This window comes from Elephas maximus, chromosome 7, assembly GCF_024166365.1.
Source record: "Elephas maximus indicus isolate mEleMax1 chromosome 7, mEleMax1 primary haplotype, whole genome shotgun sequence".
Taxonomy (NCBI): Eukaryota; Metazoa; Chordata; class Mammalia; order Proboscidea; family Elephantidae; genus Elephas; species Elephas maximus.
This window is the reverse complement of record NC_064825.1, coordinates 130,754,334-130,778,511: the sequence shown is the minus strand read 5'-3', so window position 1 is coordinate 130,778,511 and position 24,178 is coordinate 130,754,334. Positions and strand designations below refer to the sequence as shown.

Sequence of the window (24,178 nt, the reverse complement as noted above, 5' to 3'; positions counted from 1 at the left end):
TGGAGGAACTGCTGCTCCCATTTTACAGATGAGGAAGCTGAGGCACTGAGAGGTTTAATGACCCTCCAAGCCATGTGCAGCTGAGTCTATATGACTCGCGAGCCAGCCACCAAGTCTGTATTTCTTCCGGTGGATTCTGTGGTAGAGGGACCCACAGGCAGTCTATGTGTGGGAGGGCTGGGGGGTGGCCAGGGAAGGCTTCCTGGAGGAGGTGCTGACCAAGCGGATGGTGAGTAGGAGTTGGGCAGGCCAAGACGGGCAGAGAGGGCCCTCCAAGCGTAGGTGCGGAGAGCATCGGGAGGAGGAGCACGGAGTACATTAGGACAAGGACAGGGGGCGGTGATTTGGTGACCTCCATGGCTGGAGAGGTGGCAGAGTCTCCTAAGGGCCATTAAGGATCTGGGACTTGATTTTGTGGGCCACAGGGGCGCCATGGTGGGATGACCTGAGTGAGATTTGGGAGAGTCATCAGCTGCCCTGAGGAGGGCTGGGTCTGGGGAGAAGAGGAGGTGACGAGAAGGGCCCGGGGGATGGCGATTAGTGTGAGAGCTGGGAAACCCTGCGGCATTACTGAATTATCAGAATGCAGGAGTGGAGCAGGGGTGCTGAGCTGGACCCCAGAATTTTGTCTTGGGTGTGGGTGGCTGGGGTCTATTCCATGGCTTTGGGGCCCCAGGAGGGCGAGCAGGACAGGGAATGGGATGAGACCAGTGTGGGCCATGGTGACAGTAAGGTGTCCAGGGCCAGGGCCCCCCATGTGGGGAAGGGGAGCGAGAAAGGATAACATTCATCACTCCAAAGAGGCCGGCTGAAGAGAGGCAGACTTTCGGTGCCAGAGGACCTGGCCCGGGAGAAGAAGGAGCAGTCTCACTCACCCAAACAAGGAAAGACAGGATGCCTAGAGCTCCAGTCTGCAGCTTGTCTTTATTAAGCCTTAAGCGGCCCCCAAAATTAAGCCTCGTAACACTCTCAGGTGGCAGTGATTGTTAATCACTTCCATGCTACAGATGGGGAACATGAAGCTCAGAGAGGACAGTCTCAGGGTTTCCATGGTGCAGCCTGGACCACATCCCGAGACCCCTCTACTGTCCCCTCCCAGGAAAGCAGGTGTCTCAGGTTCCTGTGTCTGTCTGCCTTCTGCCAGGACGTGGTGGCCAACATGGGGGAGGGCGATGGGTTACTGAGTTGGAGGGCAGCTGGGGAGGAGGCAGCCCTGGTCTTGGCCTGTTTGTGGACTCCAGGCCCGTCTCCACCAGCCAAAGGACCTAGACGTGTGCCTGGGTGCCTGTGCGGAGGCAGCTCAGAGCAGAGTGCAGCAGCTGGAGCTCCGGGTCTCCATGGCTGCCAGCAGCACCCTTGGGTTGCGTGATGAGTAGGGCGGGTAGCGGATGGCATAGACCTTCTCCATCCCGGGAGAACGCAGCAGGCAGGCACGGTGGTGGGAGAAGGTGTCGAAGGAGAACTTGCCGTGGTACCTGCCCATCCCACTGGCACCTGCACAGAGCACAGGACATGGCATCAGGCCCTCAGTGGGCAGCCGAACCCACGCTCGGATAGTCACCCACAGCATGCCTCGGGTGGGTGACCCCACCCCTTCCATCTCGATTTTCCCCCCTGTACACTGGGACCGTCCTGAGACGACGTGGACAGCAGGCACTGGGGCAGGAATGGCAGATGGGCCCAGGGCTTGAGCTTGGCCCCAGCCTACCCAGGTTGAATCTCAACTCTGCCTCACACTAGCTGTTTATCACCCCGGGCAAGTGACTTTTCTGCTGTGTGCCTCAGTTTCCTCCTCTGTGACCTGCGGTGACAGTGGCACCCACTTCCTAGGGACATGGGGAGAGTTAGGCAGGGTGAGACCCATACACAGAGCAGGTGCTCCGCTTTGGGTGCTCATCAGCACCTGGATGGAGAGCAGACAAAGAAGGAGCTATTTCTGGCCTGGATACAGGAGAGGTGCTCATGGCCCAGCCTGGGTGGGGGGGGGGTCGTGGAGAGGGAGGGCTTCCCAGAGCCAGTGAGGCTGGAGGATGAGGGTTAGCTGGGTGAAGAGGGGTGGGGGCTAGAGAGGCCCAGACATGGATGATGGCGTGGTATGGTAGAGACTGGACCCAGTTCTGTGTGATAGGGCAGTGGGTGGGTGGGTGGGGTAGGAGAGAAACCCAGGCCGGCCTCAGGAAGCTGAGTTGAGGGCTTGGACCTGACCCTGAGGGTCCTGGGAGCCATGGCAGGTTTCTTGAGGGGAAAAGCAGGATTGGATTTGCCCCCAGGCAGACCCCCTGGCTTGAGGAGGAGGGGGTGGGATGGGCAGGTCTGGGACTGGACCCAAACGAGGATGGGGTGGCGATGGACCTCCCGGGGCCCTGTCCTCCTAGCTGGGGCAGCTGGGGCAGCTGCAGTGTCCAGCCCAGCCTCCACCTGGTGTGGACCCGTGTGGCACTGGCCGCTCTCCTGGGAGGGTCCAGGCCACACGGGGTAGCCTGCGGGGCCTGCTGGTCGTTTCCTAAGGTGCTGAGTGGGGACAGGTTCCTGGACCGTTTTCCTGAGGAGGAAGTTGTGTTAGAGGAGATTGGGCAGCCCAGACCACACAGCCTGTCAGGGTGTTGGTGGGAGGAAACTAAGGGTACCTTCACAGCTGTGTTGGGGCCTGCCCGGGGGGAGAGGTCCCCACTCACTGGCCTCCCCCAGGGCAGGGGCAGAAGCCCTGGCTTCAGTGGTCTGAGACCCAGAGTTGACTGAGGAAGGGGGTGAAGGGGCCACGAATGGCCCCACGGGGGGGTGTGCCGCTGCAGAATCCACAAGTACCAGCTCGGTGTGGACTGTGTGGTCACACTTGTGGTAAAAAAAAAAAAAGGTGTCCACCTTGGTGCATAATGGCACAGAGAGGTCTGGAAGGTTCTGCAGATGGGGGGGGAGCGCCCTCCCCTGCTGTTACTGGACCCTGAGGTAGCCCCAGTGTATTCAAGCAACACTACTGCAGATAAATAAAAGGGCTAATGGTGCCCAGAAGGGCGGCAGCCTGCCACCTACCCACTCCTCCGAAGGGCAGGGTGGCGAGCGTCATGTGCATGAAGCCGTCATTCCCACAAAAGCCCCCGCTGCTGGTTCCTGCCAGCACCTGCTTGATGACCTGGGCGAGAAGAAGCAGTGAGGCTGTGAGGTTGCCCAGGCCATGCTGACCCCCTCAGGCCTGGGGCCTGCGCCAGAGTGAACCCAGTTAACACTGATCTTGTCTCAAAGGTTTTGAGGCCCCCCATCGGAGCGGGTGTGGTCATATAGCAGCCTGTCCCCAAGCCCCCCCGCCGCTGGGGCATGTTCCCGGAGCATCTGCTCACATGTAGTCCAACTCCTGCCCCAGGGGTGGTGGGAGCCCAGCAGTCGCCTCAGGACGCCAGAGCAGTGACAGCGATGCAGTGCCAGGTCGTCAGGGAGGGGCCCCAAGGGAGGGACAAGCCTGCCGAGTCTCCATGGAGGGGCAGGGAAATGTTATACAAGATAAGCCTGCAGCACCTTGTAGAGCTAGAAGGTAAGGAAGTGGCCAGAAAAAAAAAGGACAGGAGCCAACCTGGAAGAGCTCCCAGTGGCCAGAGCTGGAACAATTTGAGCAAAAAATAAAAAACAAAGTTTTGGATTGTTGTTAGGTGCTGTCAACTCCATTCCAACTTATAGCAACCCTACGTACAACAGAACGAAACACTGCCCAGTCCTGCGCCATCCTCACAATCATTAGGCTTGAGCCCATCGTTGCAGCCACTGTGTCAACCCATCTCATTGAGGGTCTTCCTCTTTTTCACTGACCGTCTGCTTTACCAAGCATGATGTCCTTCTCCAGGGACTGATCCCTTCTGATAACATGTCCAAAGTATGTGAGATGAAGTCTCACCATCCTTGCTTCTAAGGAACATTCTGGCTGTACTTTTTCCAAGACAGATTTATTCGTTCTTCTGGCAGCCCATGGTATATTCAATATTCTTTGCCAACACTGTAATTCAAAGGCATCAATTCTTTTTCAGTCTTCCAGCTTTCACATGCATACGAGGCAATTGGAAATACTGTGGCTTGGGTTAGGCGCGTCCTAGTCTTCAAAGTGACATCTCTGCTTTTTAACACTTTATGGAGGTCCTTTGCAGCAGATTTACCCACTGCAGAGTGTCTTTGGATTTCTTCACTGCTGCTTCCATGGCTGTTGATCTTTTCTCCATTTACCATGATGTGGCTCATTGGTCCAGTGGTGAGGATTTTTATTTTCTTTATGTTGAGGTGCAATCCATACTGAAGCCAGTGGTCTTTGAATCTTCATCAGTAAGTGCTCCAAGTCCTTTTCACTTTCAGCAATCATAACACAGGTTGTTAATGAGTCTTCTCCAATCCTGATGCCCCGTTCTTTTTCATATAGTCCAGCTTCTCAGATTATTTGCTCAGAATACAAATTGAACAGTATGGTGAAAGGATACAACCCTGATGCACACCTTTCCTGACTTTAAACCACACAGTATCCCCTCGTTCTGTCTGAACAACTGCCCCTTGATCTATGTAAAGTTTCCTCATGAGCGCAATTAAGTGTTCTGGAATTCCCATTCTTTGCAGTGTTATGCATACTTTGTTATGATCCACACAGTCAAATGCCTTTGCATAGTCAATAAAACCCAGGTAAACATCCTTCTAGTATTCTCTGCTTTCAGCCAGGATCCATCTGACATCTGATATCCCTGGGTCCATGTCCTCTTCTGAATCTGACCTGAATTTCTGGCAGTTCCCTGTCAATATACTGCTGCAACCGCTTTTGAATGATCTTCAGCAAAATTTTACTTGCCCGTGACATTAATGTGCTTACTTGATAATTTCCCATTTTGGTTGGAATTAGAACTCATAAAATAAAATAAATATACGTGAGTCCACACTGACATAAATGAACGATCGATCGCAGAGAGAAAGCTTCATTACAGAACTCCAAATGATAGCTGCAGACGTTCTGCCCTCTAGGAGATGGCGCTTAATTACAGCCCCTCCCGTTGAGGATGGCCTAGACTTACAGGCTGGCTTCCAAAGAATAGAGTACGGAAAGGGAAAAAAGTTGTCACTTTGCAGCGGGGACACATGCAAACACCACCTTAACCACGTGACAAGAGTGAGCATCACTCGTGGTGTGTGGATGTCAAGTACCCCATGTGATGTCAAGAGGCGGGTCTTTCACCTCTGTGGTCTTCTTTTCAAAGACCCACGGGCCCTACCTAATCATGACGAGAAAACAGACAAGCCAAGATGCGGGACTTTCTACAGGAGACCTGGGCCAGTCCTCAAGACTGTTGAGGCCACGAAGAACAAGGGAAGGCAGAGAAACTGCCCCGGATCCGAGGAGACTGGGGAGACACAACGGCTAAATGGAATGGGTACTCTGGATTGGATCTTGGAACAGAAAGGGGACATTAATGGAAGAACAGGCAAAATCCCAGCTGAGTCAGGGGTTTAGTTAGCAGTAGCGTACCAGTGTCAGTTTCTTAGTTTTGGCAAATGCACGAAGGTTATGTTCCGCTCCCGTTGCCGTCGAGTCGATCCTGCCTCCTAGAGACCCTATAGGACAAGGCTGTCATCTTTACAGGAACAGACTGCCACATCTTCCTCCCTCAGACTGTCTAGTGGGGTTGAACTACCGACCTTCCAATTAGCAGCCGAGTGCTTAACCAGTGTGCCACCAGGGCTCTTTCTAAGGTTGTGTAGGACTTTTAAATGGGGGGAGCTGGGTGAGGGGTACATGGCAGCTCTCTGAACTATCTTTGTGACTTTTCTGTAAATCTAAAATTCTTCCAAAATAAAAGGTTTATTAGGAAAACGTTGTCCAGCAAATATGCCCTCGACTGCTAACCAGGAGCTTAAGGATTTGAATCCACCCAGCAGCTCTACTCTGTCATAAGGGGTTGCTGTGAGTGGGAATCAACTCAACGCACCCAGCAACACAACCACCACCGTAGGAACCATCTAGAACAAGCAAGTCTATGGAGACCAGAGTTTGTTAGTGGTTACCAAGGGTGGGTGGGAGGAAGGGGGAAAGGAAGACCCAATGCTTAGGGGACATTCGGGAAGGGTAAATGGTGATGGCTGAACGTAACGTCAGTGAACCGTACACAGGAAAGTTATAAAAATGGCAAATGATTCGTTACCTATATATTTACTGCGATAATACTTTGGACATGTTATCAGGAGGGACCAGTCCCTGGAGAAGGACATCATGCCTAATAAAGTCGAGGGTCAGCAAAAAAGAGGAAGACCTTCAACGAAATGGACTGACACAGAGGCTCCAACAACGAGCTGAAGAATAACAGACCGTGAGGATGGTGCAGGACCAGGCAGTGTTTCATTCTGTTGCACGTTGGGTCACCATGAGTCGGAACAAACTCGATGGCACCTAACAACAACAGCAGTGACGTTTGTACAGCATTTTGAACTCACTAAATGCCACCGAACCATTCTCTTTGAAATGATTGGTTTTATGTAGATTTCGTCTCAATAAACAAAAAACAAAGAAGAGCTCAAGGAGGAGCCTGGGGGACTGATGGTACCTCTAGGTGCACCCTGGGTTCTCAGCCTGCCGCCCACCGGTGTGGATTGGAGCAGGATGGAGGCCGGAAGGGCAGAGACAGATGGGAGCCGGGCCCACTAGCCTGGCTTTCTCGTCACACACCCTGGTTGTGGCCTCTCAGCAGCACACCATGTATGCCTTCCATGAACCAGGCACTGAGGAAGGGGTGCTGAGGCCACCAGGGAGACGTGTGAGGAAGAGGGGCTGGGGTTGACCTCAAGAGAACCCTGGACCTGGACAAGCTGCCCCACCAAAGGCCCAAGGTAGCCTGGCCTAGACTGTTGGGGGCTCAGTTTTTGGGTCAGCTGTTCTGGGGGAGGCCAGGGACAGAGGCAAGAGGGCCACTATCCCTGAATACCTGTGGCTGCCTCCGAGGGGCCAAATCCCACCTGGGTCCACTCTGGCCCCAAAGACACCTCTGCTGTTGCCACCCCTTGCCGCCCAGCCCTGCCCTGCCCCCCGGAGCCGCACCTGGCTGTTGTTGGAGAAGGCATAGAGCGCCAGGGGCTTCTCACGCTGGGTGATGAAGTCCACGGCCTCGGCCAGGCCCTGCACAGTCACGATGGGCAGGATGGGCCCGAAGATCTCCTCCTGCATCACCAGCTCCGTCTCCTGCACGTCCACCAGCACTGTGGGGGCTGCGGCACAGGGTGCATTCATCTCAGGCTGGAGACCCCACCCGCCAAGGGGCCCAGGGAGCCGAAGGTCACAGGACCCCACCCACCGTGGGGCCCAGGGGGCCGAGGGTCACGGAACCCCACCCACCGTGGGACTCAGGGGGCCGAGGGCCACAGGACCCCGCCCGCCACAGGACCTGGGGCTCCAGGCTGAAGGTGCTCCGGGGAGGGCCGTGTCCCACAGCCGAGCTCCCAGGCCCACAGCAGCCCTGACTGGGGTTGTCCAGTCCTTGGGAGATGCAGACTCTTAGGTGACAGCATCAGTGTTGGCAGCCCCAGGGGGGCTGGTGGGCCTGGGGCTGGGTCAGCCCTGTCACCCAGAGCAGCAGGTGCTCAGGGCAGTGTTGGGTCAGAATTGAGAGGATGGGTGTGCAGGCATTGGAAATCTCGGAGCTAGGGCCGAGGGAGCCCCAGGCACGAGGTTTCTGGATGATGCGTGGCCCGCTGTGAGTCTGTCAGTGCACAAGGGCCTTTGCGTCCTGAGCCTGTGCCCCTGCGTCCCCTTATGTCCTCCCACATCCTGCTGTAACCCTGCACCCCTGCACCCCTCTGTGCCCCCTGCACCACCCTTCGCCCCCTTGTCCCCTTCTGTGCCCCCTTTGACCCTAGAGCCACCCTGTGACCCTGCACCCTCCTTTCTCCCCCTGCATTCCCTGCCCCCCAGCACCCCCTTTCCCCTTGCGCCCCTAGGCCCCACCAGCAGGACTCACCAATGTAGCGCTGGCTCTCGTCGCTCTGGCCACCGATGGCCACGCGCCCACAGCCCAGCAGGCCCTGCACCCGCTGGAACTGCTTCTCTCCGATGATGCGGCCCAGGTCCGGGGAGCTTTTGGGGTCCTCACCGTAGAAGCAGGTGATGGCACTCTGCATGGCAGGCAGCAGCCGCTCCTGCGTCTCATGGCTGCACAGGACATAGTCCGGGGCCACGCAGGTCTGGCCGGCGTTGAAGCAGCGGAACCAGACCACGCGGTTGGCCACGGTCTGGGGGTCGCAGTCATCGTCTACGTAGCAGGGGTTCTTGCCCCCCAGCTCCAGGGTGACGGGAGTCAGGTGCTTGGCCGCGGCGGCCATGACAATCTTGCCCACGAGGGGGCTCCCTGAATGCAGAAAGGAACCAGAATGGCCCTTCACCACGCACAGCAGGCGGAGGCCACGGCCTGGGCCCTCGAGGGGGTCCCTCCTTGCCCTGAGCCTATCTGGCAGGTAATTGAGCCGGATTGGAGCCAGCCCCAACCTGCCTTTCCTGAACAGTCCCTGGTAGGCGCTCAAATCCCAGCCTACCCCCATCTCACCCAGGACCCTGCTCATCTCCCCAGAGACCAACCCCTAACTAGCCTGAATCTGTGAAAAGCCAGCAGCAGGTCAGACCCCCAGCCCCCTTCCAGAAGCTGCCTGTGAGGCCCTCCTTCTTAGCAATTTGTGAGCCCCTCAGCTCCTAGCCCATCTCTCTGCTTCACATTCTGGGCTGCCCCTGCAGGTGACTCCTAAATCCTGCACTGCCTCCCACCCCTCTCCATTCTCCTCTAGGACTTTCAGTGGCTCCCTATTGCCCAAGGCTGGAGTTCAGCTCTTAGCCTGGCTGATGTGTGGGTCCCTCCTCTCTCTGATTGGAACTCAGGGGGCCCTGCCACCCTGACCACCATCCCTCCGTGTCCTTGCAGGCCCTCCACTCTAAGCAGGCTGGCCCGTGCTGAGCCGATCCAGGCCCTGGCCCTGCAGAGACTTGTCCTCCCCCCTCTCCCTGACTCCTCAGGCCTGGTCACTTCTCTGTTCTCACTGCGTGCTCCCCCACCGCACTCGCTCCCCTCGGGGCCGGCAGTTCTTCACCATGGCCTCTGGCTTCTTTTGAATAAACCTTCTACCCCCTGCTCCGTCCTGCTACTCTGCCCTGATCTGGAAGGTGATGGTACTTGGCAGCTTCTGACATGCCTGATCATGTCTCAGAATATTTCTGCTTACTGTCTGTCTCCCTCCTCACAATGTGAATGCCACTGGGGCAAGAATCTGATCTTTCTGGTCCTGTCTTTACCCCAGTGCCTGGCGTATAATTTACACTCTCAGCAAACGTTCACGGGGTGAAGGAATGAGTAAATGAATGAATGAGTGAAAGGTCCCAAGGACCAGCTTTGATAAAGACCTTCCTGCATTATTTCATTTGTCGACAAGGCAGACTTGTATCTCAGGGGTTACCCCCCTTTTACAGATGAGAAAACTGAGGCCTGGAGGAATCAAGGGAGGGGTGGCACAGCAGGCTTCGGGGGGTCAGGTAGCCTCTGCATGAGCTGCCCAGGAGGGTGCCTGGCCTGGAAGCTGGCTTCCTCGGGTCTTGCCTTGTCTGGGTGGGTGATAAGCCCACCACAGGCTGCAGGGAGTGATGGTTGGGGGCAGGCTGGGCCCCCCCCCCGCAGGAATCTGGGTGGGGTTCGCCTTTTTCCGACCACTGAGGACCCCACCCCTCTGTCCCCATGATCATCCTCCCGTCAGCCAAGGGAGCCAGGCTGCGCTTCTCCTGGGCTCGGTCTGGGAAGAGGAAAGCAAAATTGGTGCTGCCCTCTGCTGTGATGGGTACAAGGTGTGCCAAGTCAGAGGAGGCGGGGACCTCTGCCCATCCCGTCTTCTCTCCCGCAGGACCTCCTGCCTCCTTGGACCCATCACCTCTTCTAGAATCTCTGTCCTGGCCGCCTGAAGCTGGGTGGTATCTGGCCAGCAGGGACATGGCAGGGTGATGGTAGGTGGCTGCTGGGATCTACCGGACTCTCAAGCGCTCCCCAGGGGTTGGTGCAAATCCAGCCTGCTCCCACCCCAGCGACAGGTTGCCTGGGCAGGACCCTGCATCCCTTTGTACCCCCATCTCCCCCCCCCAGCTTCCACCCTTCATGTCTGCAGCCTGTGGGAGGGCTGGGGGCAGCGGGGCCGCAGCATAAGTGCCTGGACAGCAGGCCTGGCTAGAGTCTCAGGGATTCTGGAATTGTGGTGGGTGGGGCTGGGCCAGTGAATGGAACGTGGCCCTTCCTGGGGGCTCAGGGTGTCTCCCTAGTCTGCTTGTGGAGCCCCGAGGCACCCACCAGGCATGGCCTAGCCTGGGTCTCCTGTCCTCTTTCAGCCTTGCTGCCTCTGGCCTCTCTCAGGTTTGGGGACAAGACCACCTCTCTCTGGCACCCACCTCCCTCATGGTGGGCTGCAGCTGTCCTCACCTGTGAAGAAGATGTAGTCGAACTTGTTCTCCAGGAGCTGCCCCGTCTCCTCGGGCCCACCCAGCACCACGGCAAAGCAGCTCTGCAAGGGGCAGCAGAGCCTCCTCTGGGACCCCCGGCTGGAGAGCCCTAGGGCTACCCCAGCCTGGCCTGGCCCCACTCCCCCTTGCCTGCCCACACCCGAGTGACCAGGGCTCTAGGTGGGCTGGGTGTGGCTGGGGTAGACAGTGGCGAACTCCCCAAGGCTGCTGGGCGGAGACGGTAGACAGTCCCAGCAGGTTGGGACTGGCTGGAGGGCTGAGGCCAGGGCCAGCAGAGCTGGCCGAAAGACAAAGGCCTAGGCGTGAGGAGCCGGGGGGCCTAGGGGACAGGCTGTCCTGGCCCACTCCTCAGGGTGCACCTGTGATCACTCTGCTCTAATTTACTCAGAGGGAAACTGAGGCTGACAGGGTGGTGCCTTGGCCAAGGCTGCACAGCTCGGGAGAGGCAGAACTGAGGTTGGAACTCAGGTCTGACCCATAGGCTCCTGCCCTTCCCTGCCAGCATCTGTCCCTGCCTGGCTCCAGTGGGGTGGGGGTTCCCTGTGCTGCTCTGTTCTGCCTGCCATCATTCTCACCTGGTCCAGGTATTGGGGTAGCACCTCGGCCAGGACCCGCTCAACGTTCTTGCTAATCTCTGAGGGCTTCAGCACCACGCAGTTGCCTGCAGGTACAGACAGGAAGGAAACGGGAGGGGTGTAGGCCACTCCTGGGATCCTCGAACCATAGTGTGGGGAGCAGAGAGGGGAGGGGTATAGGCACCCTCCCGGGACCCTCGCATCCCTTCATTCAGGCCTTACGCCTGCAGGCAAGTGCCAGCTTCACCTGGGCTCAGGGGAAGATCATTCAGGCCTCATACCTGCAGGCAGATACCAGCCTCACCCAGGCTCAGGTGAGGATCATTCAGGCCTCACCTGCAGGCAGGTGCCAGCCTCACCGTGGCTCAAATGGGGATCATTCTGGCCTCACCTATGGGAAGGTGCCAGCCTCACCGTGGCTCAGAGGAGGGTCATTCAGGCCTCACCTGTCTGCATGTGTCAGCCTCACCCACGCTCAGAGGAGGCTCATTCAGGCCTCACACCTGCAGGCAGGCGCCAGCCTCACCCTGGCTCAGAGGAGGGTCATTCAGGCCTCACCTGCAGGCAGGTGCCAGCCTCACTGTGGCTCAAATGGGGATCATTCTGGCCTCACCTATGGGAAGGTGCCAGCCTCACCGTGGCTCAGAGGAGGGTCATTCAGGCCTCACCTGTCTGCATGTGTCAGCCTCACCCACGCTCAGAGGAGGCTCATTCAGGCCTCACACCTGCAGGCAGGCGCCAGCCTCACCCTGGCTCAGAGGAGGGTCATTCAGGCCTCACCTGTGGGCATGTGTCAGCCTCACCCAGGCTCAGAGGAGGATCATTCGGGCCTTATACCTATAGGCAGGTGCCAGCCTCACCCTGGCTCAGATGAGAAAGCTGGTCCAGAGGGGTAAAGTTACCAGCCCAAGGCCACACAGCCTGGGGGTGGGGTCCAGGCTTCTCTGCCACCTGGTGCCAGCCTCCCCTTTTTACTGGCCCTCTGCGTGGCCAAAACCATGAGGAGGGAGGAGAGGCCTTCTGCTCACCTGCCGCGAGGGCACCCACCAGGGGCACCAGTGTTAGGTTCAGGGGGTAGTTCCAGGGGGCGATGATGAGGACAAGGCCGAAGGGCTCCTTCCGGATGAAGGCTGAATCCAGCTGTGTGGCCTGGGCCAGGGTCAGGGGAGACGGTGGTGAGCAGTGATGAGCCTCCCAGGGGCCCCTCCCCCCAACAGAGAGGCTCGGTGGGGAGCAAACGGCCCCCGAAGCCCCCTGTCCGCCAGCCCTCCAGGCTCACTCACCAGGTTTTTGGGCACTTTCTCGTCCTTCATCCAGGCCCGCAGGTTCCCGAGGGCCAGGTTAACCTCGCCCTGGCTGATTCCGATCTCGGATATCTCTGATTCGAAGGCTGACTGTGGGAAGGGGCAGGGGCAGGGCAGTGGGCGGGAGCCCTGGGTAGGGGCTGCCAGCCCCCAGGGGTGCAGGCAAGGCCACTGTGGTCATTCGCTCATTCACACCAAGTTCCACTTTCACATGCATTCACTGAGTGCCCCTGCGTGCAGACGCTGTGCCTGAGACTAACACAGGCAGGCACCTGCCCCGCCCTGCACAGGTGACACTTGGGGAAGCAGCCTGTCAGCTTGCTGATGAGATGCCTAGTGCCCTGCTGGGACGGGACAAGTGCTGTGGAAGCCTAATATAGGGGCAGGGCGCAGAGACCGCCGGATTGTGTGTGTGAGTGTGAGCATGTGTGTGAATACTGCCTGAGTGTGTGGGAGTGCACCAGTGTGCACAAGTGTGCAAGTGCGTGGGTGCAGGAGCGGGCGCGGGTGTGCGAGTGCGTGCATGCAGGAGTGTGAATGTGGATGATTGTGCAGAAGTGTGGTGTGCTCGCACGAGTGTGTGCATGGATGTGATCAGTGCCTGAATGTGCAAGTCAGTGCATGACTGTGCCTGCGTGCGAGTGGATTGTGAGCGGACACAGGAGTACATGAGCATGTGTGCCTGAGTGTGCATGTGCGTGTGAGTGTGCATACATGTGTGAGTGTGTGCATGGACGTATGAGCATGCATGAGTGTGCGGTGTGAATGTGCATAGGTGAGCGCGAGTGAACGTCTGTGAGTGTGCCCGAGTGTGCGCGTGCATGTGTGTTTGTTTTATTTTATACGAGATGGTCAGTGTGGGCCTGTAGAGTGCAGGGACATTTGAGCAGAGAGCTGAAGAAAGGAGAGAGCCCGCGGACACGTGGAGGCAGAACATTCCGGGCAGAGGGCGTGGCCTGTGCAAAGGCCTTGAGGCAGAGGGGGAGAGGTGACGAGCCAGGCAGGCCAGGCGGAGCAGGGACAGGATGGGACTCCGGCTGTCACAGGACTGCCTGGGCACGGCTGCGTGCAGGGTGGTCTGCAGGGTGCAGCCGCACAGGGCACAGCATCGTTCCCACAGCCAGGGGTCAGGGGTCACAGGTCTCCAGGCTGGAGTAAGGAGGAGGCGAAATCAATAGGGACATTGTCCTGCTCTCTGCCACTTGGATGCCCTGTCCCACCCCAACCAGGGAGGAGTGACTTGTCAGCAGGCTGCAGGCCGCTGGAGACCAGTGCCGGGGGACGCAGGGCAGCTGTCTTCCTGCCTGAGATACTGCCATCGCAGTGCAAGCTCCCCCTACCAAGGGGTGCTGGAGTGGTATGGGGGGGTGCCACTGCCAGGGCCACTCAGTTAAATGGGGCGGGGGGGGGAGCCATGACCTCAGAGGAAGAAGCCACACCCACCCAGAGCTTCTAGGAGCTGACCCCATTTCAAGCATACTTTCAGCTCCTTCTGAGTCCACAACCCACACTCTTACCCAGGGAGGCACGTGGCTTGGCCACCACGCCTGGTAAGCCACCCCTGACCTGGTGAGGTTTGGGAAGGGTATACGGGAAGGTCTGGGCCAGCTGAACGCCGTGACTATGGGAGAGTGGGCTGCGTTGAGCCAGGTTCAAATCCTGGCTCTGCTATTTGTGGGTGTGTGCCTTTATTGAAACTCATTGCGGGGTAACTGGGCATGGTGGCCACCCCTGCCTGGAAGGGCTGTTGGGGTTAAATGAGATACTGCATGAAGGTGCTGGGCTGATGCTGCCTGTTACCAGAGGGAGGGACCAGATTGAATTTTCTGGGCTGCTGTCCCTTTGTGGGGCCGCTGGCATCTGGGGCCTTGAGTACCCAGGGTTGGCACGAGGCTCATAAACTAGTTGGGAGGGCAGGAGGTGAAATCTGAGCAGAAGGGAGAAAAGGACCAAATAAACTGTCAAGTCTGGTCCCACAGAGGAGGACGGGCTGGCAGGTAGGAAGCGGCAGGGATACAGGGGGCGGGGAGGGAGAACAGTCAGCTTGTCCCCTACCTGGGCCCTGGGCCAGGTGTAGTGAAGGGGATATTCCCTTGGGCATGGAAAGCCAAGGAAAGGGTGGTCAGGACCCTGGTTTTCATAAATGGAGAGACAGATGGACCCAGACATGGCAGATGAGGGTTCTCAGGTGCCCTGGACTTCCTGGTAAACAGAGGGCCCGGGGCACGGTGAGAAGGAGCAGACAGCACCAGGAAGGCTACGTCCTTGGGACAAGTCCTCACCACCACCCTGTGCTGTCCCTGTGGAGTGGGGTGCCCCTGACACACGACCCCTGATGCTACCAGCCTCATGGTACAGTGACTGTGACTGGTCCCCAGACGAGGTGGACACTTGGCTGGATGGCTTCAGTCGAGCAGTCACAGCCCCTGGAGACCCCCCGAGTGGCTGCCTGGCCCCCAGGCATCCTCGTCTCCATCAGTCCTTGGGTGGGGTGGACAGGTATCTGACAGGCAGGGTAGGGGACGCGAGGGCCCAGACAGCAGGCCCGGGATAGCCGGGCACAATTCCGGGGTCATCGTGAAGTCCCGCACAGGGGCTTAGGAAGCCACGGGCCCTTCCTGGGAAGTCCCAGGTTTGGGATAAAGATGGGATCAATGTGAGCCAGTGGGGGACACTTGGCCCCCTGGAGTCAAGGGCTGACTGGCAGGGGCCATGTACCGCCAGCTCCTCATGGGGGCTAAATATCAAATTAGCTTCTTACAGATGGCAAAGAACCACAGGCCTGGCCCTTGGAGGGTTCTGGTGGTTAGGTGCTGGTGGGGTACAAGGGCTGGCTCTGGACACTGTGGTCTTGAGGTATGGGCAGGGGACATTTCGTCTAGAGAAGGGGAGCTGGGGGCAGCCAAGTGGGTGGGCCCTGTTGGCTGAGGGGTGGGGGCTGGCTACAAGGAAGCGGGTTTCTTGGGGGTCCACCATGGCTGCTGTTGGAGTTGGGAGGGCTGAGCTTCCAGGCCCTGAGGGCTCAGAAAAGACCCATGACATTCACCCACACAAGTGAAGCTGAAGTCTGCCATAGCCTACAGATCCACTTCCCCAGACCTCATCTTTTTTATCTTTCTGCTCCAGCCACACTAGCCTCCTTGCTGCACCTCAAACACAAACACACCAAATGCCTCCTGCCTCAGGGCCTTTGCACATGCTATGCCCTTTGCTGTTTTCCCCAATGTCCACATGGCTCCCTTGCTCTCCTCCTTCATGTCTCTACTCAGATACCAGCTTCTCAGACAGCGCTTCCCTGACTGGCACATACGAAGCAGCATCCCCATCTGGGCCCCCTCTCTCCCCTTCGCACAGGGAGTGTCTCTCCATGGCACTTGCTACTGCCCAACATAGCATGTAATGACTTATTTACGGTAGTTCTCCCTTATCCAAGGCTTCGCTTTCCGCGGTTTCAATTACCTATGGTCAACTGTGGTCCAAAAAGGTTAAATGAGTACATAGTATGATGAAATCTCACGCCCTCCTGCTAAGTCATTCACATAAATTTTATTGCAGTATGTTGTTATAATTGTTCTATTTTATTAGTTATTTCTGTTAATCTCTTACTGTGCCTAATTTATAAATTAAACTTAATCATAGGTATGTACGCATAGGACAGAACATAGTATCTATAGGGTTTGGTGCCACCCAAGGTTTCAGGCTTCCAAGGGGATCTTGGAATGTATCACCTTCAGATAAGGGGGGACTAATTTTTTATTTTTACTGTACTGACCCAGAAGGTCAACTCCGTGGGCACAAGGACTTTGTTTTCTTCTCTGGTGTGTCCCCAGAGCCTAGAACCGTATCTGGCACACAGTAGGTGCTCAATAAATAGTAGTTGGATGGATGGATGGATGGGTGGGTGGATGGACGGGTGGGTGGGTGAATGGATGGGTAGATGGATGGACGGATGATGGATGGACGGGCGGGCGGGCGGGCGGATGGATGGATGGATGGATGGACGGATGGATGATGGGTGCAGAACGGGTTCTGGCCTAGGGAAGAAGTAGGATGGATGGGCTTTCAGTTTCCTTCCTGGAGGATGCAGTTTTCCCAGCCCCCCTCCACCTCAGCTCTGGGCCTGTGCACACCATTCTCTGCCCGCTGCCCTCCCCGCGCCACACCCACCCACCCTGCCCCACCCACCTTGTGCAGGTCCTGTGCCAGCGCGTCCTGCAGAAGCTGCTTGTTCTCCTGCAGGAAGCGGCCCAGGCCCTTGAGCTGCGTGGCCCGGAACTCGGCTGCTCTTGTCCTCCCGGACCTGAAGGCCTCCCGCAGCCGCCGCAGCGTGTCCGAAAAGGGGTCCATCCTGCTGGGTGGAAACAGGGTGGGCTTCAGGGCCACCCACCCTCCATGGGCCTCCACCTGGCCTGGGGTCTGCAGCACCTCGCCCCACCTGCATGCATGGGGCTCATGTGGTGGGCCGCACAAGGACCAAAGGCTGCCTCTATCCCCCCAAAGACACACCCACACACATACATGGATTCCCCACCGCCACCGCCACACGTGGGACTGGACATAGGCCAGGGGACATCTAGTCCACCACCTGAGGGTGGGCAGGCAGGCAGGCATGTAGAAGTGAGCCTGAGCCATGGGGCTGAGCAGTCCCCCAAGGACTCCCCCATCCCTCTTGGCAATGGAGTGGCTGTCAGGCCTGAACCTGGAGTAAACAGGAGGCATCTGACCAGCAGAGGGAGTGGAAGAGGCTGGTCACGAACTGCCACCACAGCCACCACCTTGGTACATTCCAGACACAGAATACCCCATCCTCCCTGTCCCCCGCTGGCGGCCAGGCTGGCTCAGAGTGACCTGGGCAGTGGCCTTCCCTCCCATTGCTTCAGCTTCCCCAGCAGGTGGGGAAAGGATCACTCCAACCTCCTAGTGGCAGTGTTGTTGGGGGGAAGGTAGCAGCAGGGGCTAGGGGGCAGTTGTGCCGCCATGCTGTCACCAGCCAGGCCTGGCAGAGGGCAGGGGGCCAAGATATTCCCCAGGGCCCTCATGTTTACCTGAGGCTCATCAGTGGAGCTCTCCGACGCACTCACTCCTCGGCCTGGTGCCAAGGACTTGCCAGCGGGGCCCTTCCTCCCCCCTCTCTGGCTCCCTTCCCTTCGGGTCTCAGCTCATCTGTTGCCTCCTCCAGTCACCCTGCCATGATTACTCCCCCACATACATATACACACACAAACACACACACACTCACAGTGCCCCCTGCCCCCTTGGCTTTACTCCCACCACACTGGGTCACACCCTGTGATAAGTGCCTGGTTACCTCTGTCTGGCCCCCTACCTCCTCCCCGCTGCCCCTCCACTGGACTGTGAGGCAGCCCCCCTTTGCCTACTTAACTTTTCTTTAGGCCTCAACGCCCGGATTTCCTCATCCGTTCACAGGCAATGACAGTACCCACCACCAACGGGCAGAGTGTTTGTCAATGATGAGACCACACCCTTCAGCCTGAGCCCAGGGGTCAGCATTAAGGTCCCAAGGCTGCCAGCTATCTTACTTAAGTCTCCTTACTGTCATGGCCCTGTTTTCTGGAGGGGTCCGCAGGGCTGGGGCTGAGCTCACCCCACAGGTCTCAGGGCACGGCACAAGCACTATGGCCCCCAGAGAGGGCAGAGGAGACATTCTCAGAACTCCAGCTGGCACCCAGGCTCTCCCCTGGGGCGCTGGCCAGGGCAGACCCAGACCCCAGAGCCCGTGTCTCTTGAGACTCCATCCTAGGCCTGTCTCTTGGCCCTGCCTCTGACCAGCTGTGTGACCCTGGACAAGTCACTCACCCTGTCTCTATGGTCTGGTTGTAAGGATTAAATGATGCTGCTTAAAGCATGTGGCATTGGGCCTGGTGTATAGTGAGTACTCAATAATGGCCAGCCGGAGGCAGTGGTGGCTCAGTGGTAACACTCTTGCCTTCCATGATGAAGACCCAGGTTCGATTCCCGACCAATGCTTCTCACGTGCAGCCACTACCCATCTGTAGGTGAAGGCTTTCTTTTTGCTAGGATGCTGAACAGCTTTCCAGACTAAGATGGACTAGGAAGAAAGGCCTGGCAATCTACTTCCCCAAATCAGCCAGTGCAAACTCTATAGATCACAGCAGTCAGATCCCCAACAGATCATGGGGACAGCACAGGACCAGGAGCGTTTTGTTCCACTGTGCCTGGGGTCAGTTAACAACAAAGGCCAGCTGGACGCTTCACTAGGTTCCAAGTACTAAACAAACAAATAGTTACACCTCCTTCCTTTCTCTGTTCTGCTATCACCCCCGGACTTCTGCTAATGGATGTGACAGCAGATGACGCCTGCCCCCCTCCTGCCTGCCCAGCACTCGGTACTTTCACAAGAGTCTCTAAAGAACCCACAAAAATGCAAGACATGTAACTGGACTTGTGGGCAAGGTGATGGGCAGGGGAGCTTTGCAGGGGGTGGGGGCCTGGACAGAACTTTCCAGCAGCCCCTCCTGGCAACACTAAGGCCAACACTAAGGCCTGGCATTGCCCCTCTGTGTGCTGGTCAGAAGTCCCAGGGAGTGCTCACAGGGGTTAGGGAAGAGCTGGGCTCAACACAGGCCAGCGGAGCAGCAAGGCCACCTTCTTGCAGATCAGGGTGACCCTGGGTCTGTGTCCTCACAAGGAACCTGAGCAGCCCTTGCAGACCCATGGATGAGGGCTGGACCAGGTCTGTCTGATGCTGCGTAAGTTCATAAGGATCTCAGATGACATTCGTCAAATGCCCACCCCAGACTCACCCTGTGGGGTACTTCCCCTGTAACCAGCAAGTGGACCATCATTGTGCCATTGAAAGCATTGAAGATTGAGGCACAGAGGTCAGGGCTGGCCCGGGCCCCCCGCTTCTTCACCCTGGAAACCCAGGCTGACCACAGCACACTCGGTCCCCTGGGGAGGGACAGCTAGGGCCTGTCTGGGCACGTTGGTGGGGGCAGGGAGGTGCCACCCAGGGAGAAGCTGCCCTGTTTGTACTCTACTCCCCTGGCTTCTATCTACCACATTCCAGCCAACCCCCATTGGGCTAGGCAGGGCTGCAGACCCATCTCTGCCTCCTCGGGCTGAGCCGCTGGATGCCAGTGGGCCTCTGGGCCCAGGGGTCTCTGGGATGCAGACCCCCACAGCAGGCTAGGGCTGCCCAGTTTCACCTCTTCGCTCAGCTGCTTCTGCCCTGGATCTGCTGCTTCTGGGTGAGAGTGGGAGGGGTGGGAGCTGCTAAATCATCTGATGGTGAAAGGGGGCCCTGTGGGCCGGGGAGGACCAGCCTCTTCTCTTCAAGGCCACAGGCCTGGGGACGCCTAGGCACTTGCCTGTGCAGGCACTGCGCCACCACGGAAGCTTGAGGTGGGTGCGACGTGGGTGCAGCGTGGGTCCTAGTCCCGTGCCCCTATTATAGCAAAGGAAGCTGAAGCCCAGGGGGGTCACGTGGAATCCAGGACAGGAGAGAAAGGGCTGGCTCTTAAGCCTGCTGGCCGCAAAGCATTATGGGGAACTAACTGCTGCCAAAGCCCCTTCCTCCTCGGGGTGGGGCCCTGCTGATGGGTCCTCCGGTGGCACGGCTGCCGCTGCATCTCTCTCACTCCCCACCTGCCAGAGGAAAGCCTCTGCCTGTTTCTGCCTTCTTTCTGCCACCAGTCTCCTCGTCTACACCACGGGCCCTCCGAGAGTATCCACCCAGCAGGGTGCAATTTGGAGCCCAGCCACTTGGGTTTGAATACCAGATCCTCCATGTACTGACTGGGAGACCCTGGGCAGGTCGCCTGGCCTCTTGGTGGCTCACTTTGCCCATCTGTAAAATGGGGATGATATCTTTGCTGAGGAGTCCAGGTGGCACAGTGGTTAAGCACTCAGCTGCTAACCAAAAGATATGACAGCCTTGGAAACCCTACAGGGCAGTTCTACTCTGTTCTCTAGGCTCACTACAAGTTGGAATCGACTTGACAGCAATGGATTTTGGTACCTGGGTACCTGTAGCTACCCCATAGCGCTGTTGGGAGAATTCCAGCACGTTGTTGTTAGGTGCTGTCGAGTTGGTTCCAATTCATAGCGACCCTATGTACAACAGAACGAAACACTGCCCAGTCCCGCGCCATGCTCTCAATCGTTGTTATGCTCGAGCCCATCGTTGCAGCCACTGTGTCAATCCATCTCTTTGAGGGCCTTCCTCTTTTTCGCTGACCCTGTACTTTACCAAGCATGATGTCCTTCTCCAGGAACTGGTCCCTTCTGATAACATGTCCAAAGTATGTGAGATGAAGTCTCACCATCCTTGCTTCTAAGGACCATTCTGGCTGTACTTTTTCCAAGACAGATTTGTTCATTCTTCTGGCAGTCCATTGGATATATTCAGTATTCTTCACCAACACCACTACTCAAAGGCGTCAGTTCTTCTTCCTCGGTCTTCCTTATTCATTGTCCAGCTTTTGCATGCATTTGAGGTGATTAAAAATCCCAGCATAGAGCTGCCTAAAGTGCTGGGCATGGGCCCGAGGCTGCGTAAGTGCTCAGTGTTGATGGCTGTAAGGGGTCATTATCCAGGAGACCTTTAGGGTGGGAGGCTTCAGACAGCCTGGGTGCCAGGGGAGGTGAGGACATCACCCTGAGATCCAGGTAGGGGGCCGGAATATGGAGCCAGCAAAGGTGGCGGAGGTGAACAGGGTGGTCTGAGGGCCTAGGGGCCCCCATCAGGGCTGCCAGAATGTGGGGGTGTCACTGGGCCAGCCTCCAAGAACCCCACAGGTCCCGATCATTCAGTGTCTCCCATTCTAATCTCCTGCCATTTAGCCTTTACCTGGGTTTGCACAGGTCTCCCGAAGCTCAGGGCAGTAGTCCGCTTGCCCATGGGGTCTGCGGAGTGTGGGGACCAGTGCAGCTCGTGGGCAGAGCCAAGCCCCAGCCCCTCCCTGCGGGAGGCCAGGTGCAGGGTACGCTGCACACTCCCTGATCCCGGCAAGGTCCCTCTCATGAGACTGCCTTATGGATCGAGGCAGGGAAGGGCTGCTGGGCCCTCCTTCCCTGGGCCCTGGCAAAGCCCATTGCCAAGAACAATTATCTCCCAGACCCGTTCGCTGTGGGGCCCCAGTCCCAGAGTTGGCAGCAGGTGCCTGAGAGCCATCTGCTGCCTGAGAGGGTGCTTGACCCATCCAAGGATGGGAGGCTCCAGAGCTGGACCCCTCAGCTCCTTAAAGGATGCCCAGTGACCCCAGTAAGGTGAGGGCATGACAGCCGGCTGGGGCAAAGCGAGGGTGCTCCCAGGGACCCCGTGCCTCTCCCGGGCCCTTGGTCTCTAGCCCTCTTTGCTCAGGCAAAGGGAAGTCCCTTCCTCCTTCCGCTTTCTCCCGGGGCAGGCGGATGAGCTCTGGGAGGACAAGGCGGGTCTGTGTGTGAGGCTGCCAATGGCCTGGCCCGCTGGGACGGCCCAGTAACCCGAGTCCCCAAGCCTGCCAGGGTCCCTGGCCCCAGCCGCTCACCCACCATGTCGCGGGAAGCCTGGCCTCCCCGGGATGCCGTACCTGAGCCTTGACAAACTGCTCTTCCTCCTGGCCACCCTGCTCTGCCCGGCTGCCCAGCCTTTATGAAATGGCAAGTCTGGGCCGGCCCCTGGGGTGGGGCCACCCTGGCCCCATGCCTGACCGCAGCTGTGGGCCGGCTGGAGCCTGAAGAACAAGGTTTTGACACCACCTCGCTCAGGGTCTTCAGATCCTCTCTTGCCACTAGAGCCCCCAGAGAAGGAGGTGGTGGCCCAGGGAAGGCTGGCACCAGTCCAGGGCCACACAGCAGGTCTCTAGGAGCCGAGCTGAGGGGCACAGCCTATGAGGAAGGTCCAGGAGTGTGGTCCTGGAGATCCCAGTGTCGGGGTGGGGGAGGGGGAGGCCAAGAGCCTGCAATGACAGGGGAGGCCTTGCTCTCCCAACCCTGACTCCTCTTGAGGTCTTCTCTCTGAGCCTCAGTTTCCCCATCTGCAGAAAGAAGAGGCCAGGCCCAAAGATAGCTGCAGTCTGAAATGCAACCTTGGGATCCGCCACCTTGCTTCCCACCCTCCACACCTCTGCCTCATCACCTCCACCCCAGACCCGACGTCCACACCACTGTCCCACCCACCACCCCAGTCACTGACCCGTCATCCACACCACCGTCCCACCCACTGCCCCACTTATGGGACCTGTCACCATCACCACTGTCCCACCCACTCACGGGGCCTATCACCATCACCACCATTCACCCACTATTCCACTCACTGACCGGTCATCCACAACACCGTCCCACACACCACCCCACTCACGGGGCCTGTCAACCAGAAACCTAACATTTTACAATTGAGGAAACGGATGCAAGACATGGGACAAGACTTGGCCACATGAAGCATGAGTGGCAGGGCTGGCATCCCCACCAGACTTGCCTCACTTCTCAACAGGGACTGTGTTCAACCCCAGGTGTTTGCTCCACCTCCCAGGGCTAAGCACCGCCCCACCCTCTGTGACAGTAGTCATGATGGTAAGTGTCACTGTGGTGGTCCCTGCGATCCGTTCCTCCTCAATGCCCGAGCTGTACCCAGGCTGGCAGCAAGGGGACCTGTCACCTGCCTCCCCTGCCCCCACCTTGGACACACCTGTCAGAGCCAGCACAAAGGGGGATGATTCCTGAGCAGCTGCTGGTGACAGACAGGTGTGTTATTAGGTTACAGGTGTGGGGGAGAAACATCCTTTGTGCCATCACCCTGTGCCTGCTGCCCTGGTCCGCCTGGGATCCTGGCTGGGGAACCCTGGGCCGACCCAGCAACTGGGAGGTGCTCCTCACGCCACGGTGCCCTCCCAGCTCCCTCTGCCTACCTGGGAGGGCAGGAGAGAGATCCTGGTCCATACCTGCCCTGGTAGGCCCTGGAGACTCCAGCCAGGTAGGGCAGGGGTAGGGGGCTGCAGAGGGCCCCGTCCTCTGTGTGGAATGGAGCCCCCAGCCTCTGCCTGTCACGTGGATCAGCATGTGACTGCCCTGCCCTGCTGTCTGGAGCTGAGCCAGGCAGCGCAGAGGCACAGCGGGTGCCAGGCGGGGCTGAGCTGGGCTCAGCCTGGTAGCCCTTGGCTAGGAAAAAGGCCCAGAGAGGGGCAGCCACTGGTCTAGGGCCACACAGCAAACCAGGGAGCCACCTGGGGTCGTGCTGGCGGTGGGAGGGTTGTTTCAGGTTCCCAAGGCCCCCTCCCTGGCCAGGGAGGCTGCCAGGGGATCCCTGCAGGGGCTACCTCTGGACTTACGTATTCAGGAACAGACCCGGAGGAGGTCCCCCAAAGAGGCCGGTCCTCCTGGGACAGGGATCCCAAACAATCTGGGCAGTGAAGCTCCCCCAGTCTGGGAGAACACTGCCTCTTGGGGAGGAATAGACAGATGCTGGCCCCTCCCCTCTCTGGGTTGATATCTTGTGGTTCCTCAAAGCCCCAGGGGCTCTCTGGGCCTGGAAGTTACATTCCAATCCGGGAGACCCCAGGATAAATGGGGCCCTACAAGCAAGGGCACACCAGGAGTTGCTTTTAGAGTTTGCTTTGGTGGGTGGCAGGCTCTGCTGAGAACCCAGGCCACCCTGGCCTAGCCTCCTGAGGAGAGTAATGGGGGGGTCAGAAGTTAGGGGGACACAGAAGTTCTGAGGGTCCTGAGGTAGCTGAGCACGTGGCCTCTGGATCGGACAGACTGGCTCTTCCTGATCCTGTCTCTTTCTCACTGGGTGACCCCAGACAAATCGCTTCACCTCTTTGGGCCTTGGTGTTCTCATATGAGAA

At 58.1% G+C, this 24,178-nt stretch overlaps 1 protein-coding gene across 5 annotated transcripts; it reads right to left on the bottom strand.

The window, feature by feature from the left end:
- Window positions 1-1,210: 1,210 nt before the first annotated feature.
- On the bottom strand, window positions 1,211-22,022 carry ALDH3B1 (aldehyde dehydrogenase 3 family member B1). 5 transcript variants are annotated; one of them, XR_007518291.1, is made up of 11 exons: window positions 21,923-22,022; window positions 16,554-16,716; window positions 12,348-12,458; window positions 12,093-12,213; window positions 11,065-11,150; window positions 10,449-10,530; window positions 7,965-8,351; window positions 7,049-7,215; window positions 6,159-6,403; window positions 5,486-5,571; window positions 3,055-3,130 (listed from the first exon to the last, which is right to left on the bottom strand). XR_007518291.1 is itself a non-coding variant. In XM_049892688.1 (10 exons), the coding sequence occupies exons 2-10, from the start codon at window positions 16,713-16,715 to the stop codon at window positions 1,301-1,303; spliced, it is 1,410 nt and encodes a 469-aa protein (XP_049748645.1). In that variant the 5' UTR covers window position 16,716; window positions 21,923-22,022; the 3' UTR covers window positions 1,211-1,300. The 5 variants fall into 5 exon arrangements, 4 of the variants coding, with proteins under 4 accessions (XP_049748645.1, XP_049748646.1, XP_049748647.1 ...); XM_049892688.1 differs by lacking the exons at window positions 5,486-5,571; window positions 6,159-6,403 and adding an exon at window positions 1,211-1,494 and having other exon boundaries at window positions 3,031-3,130; XM_049892689.1 differs by lacking the exons at window positions 5,486-5,571; window positions 6,159-6,403 and adding an exon at window positions 1,211-1,494 and having other exon boundaries at window positions 3,031-3,130; window positions 16,554-16,719; window positions 21,923-21,957.
- Between the last annotated feature and the right edge of the window lie 2,156 nt (window positions 22,023-24,178).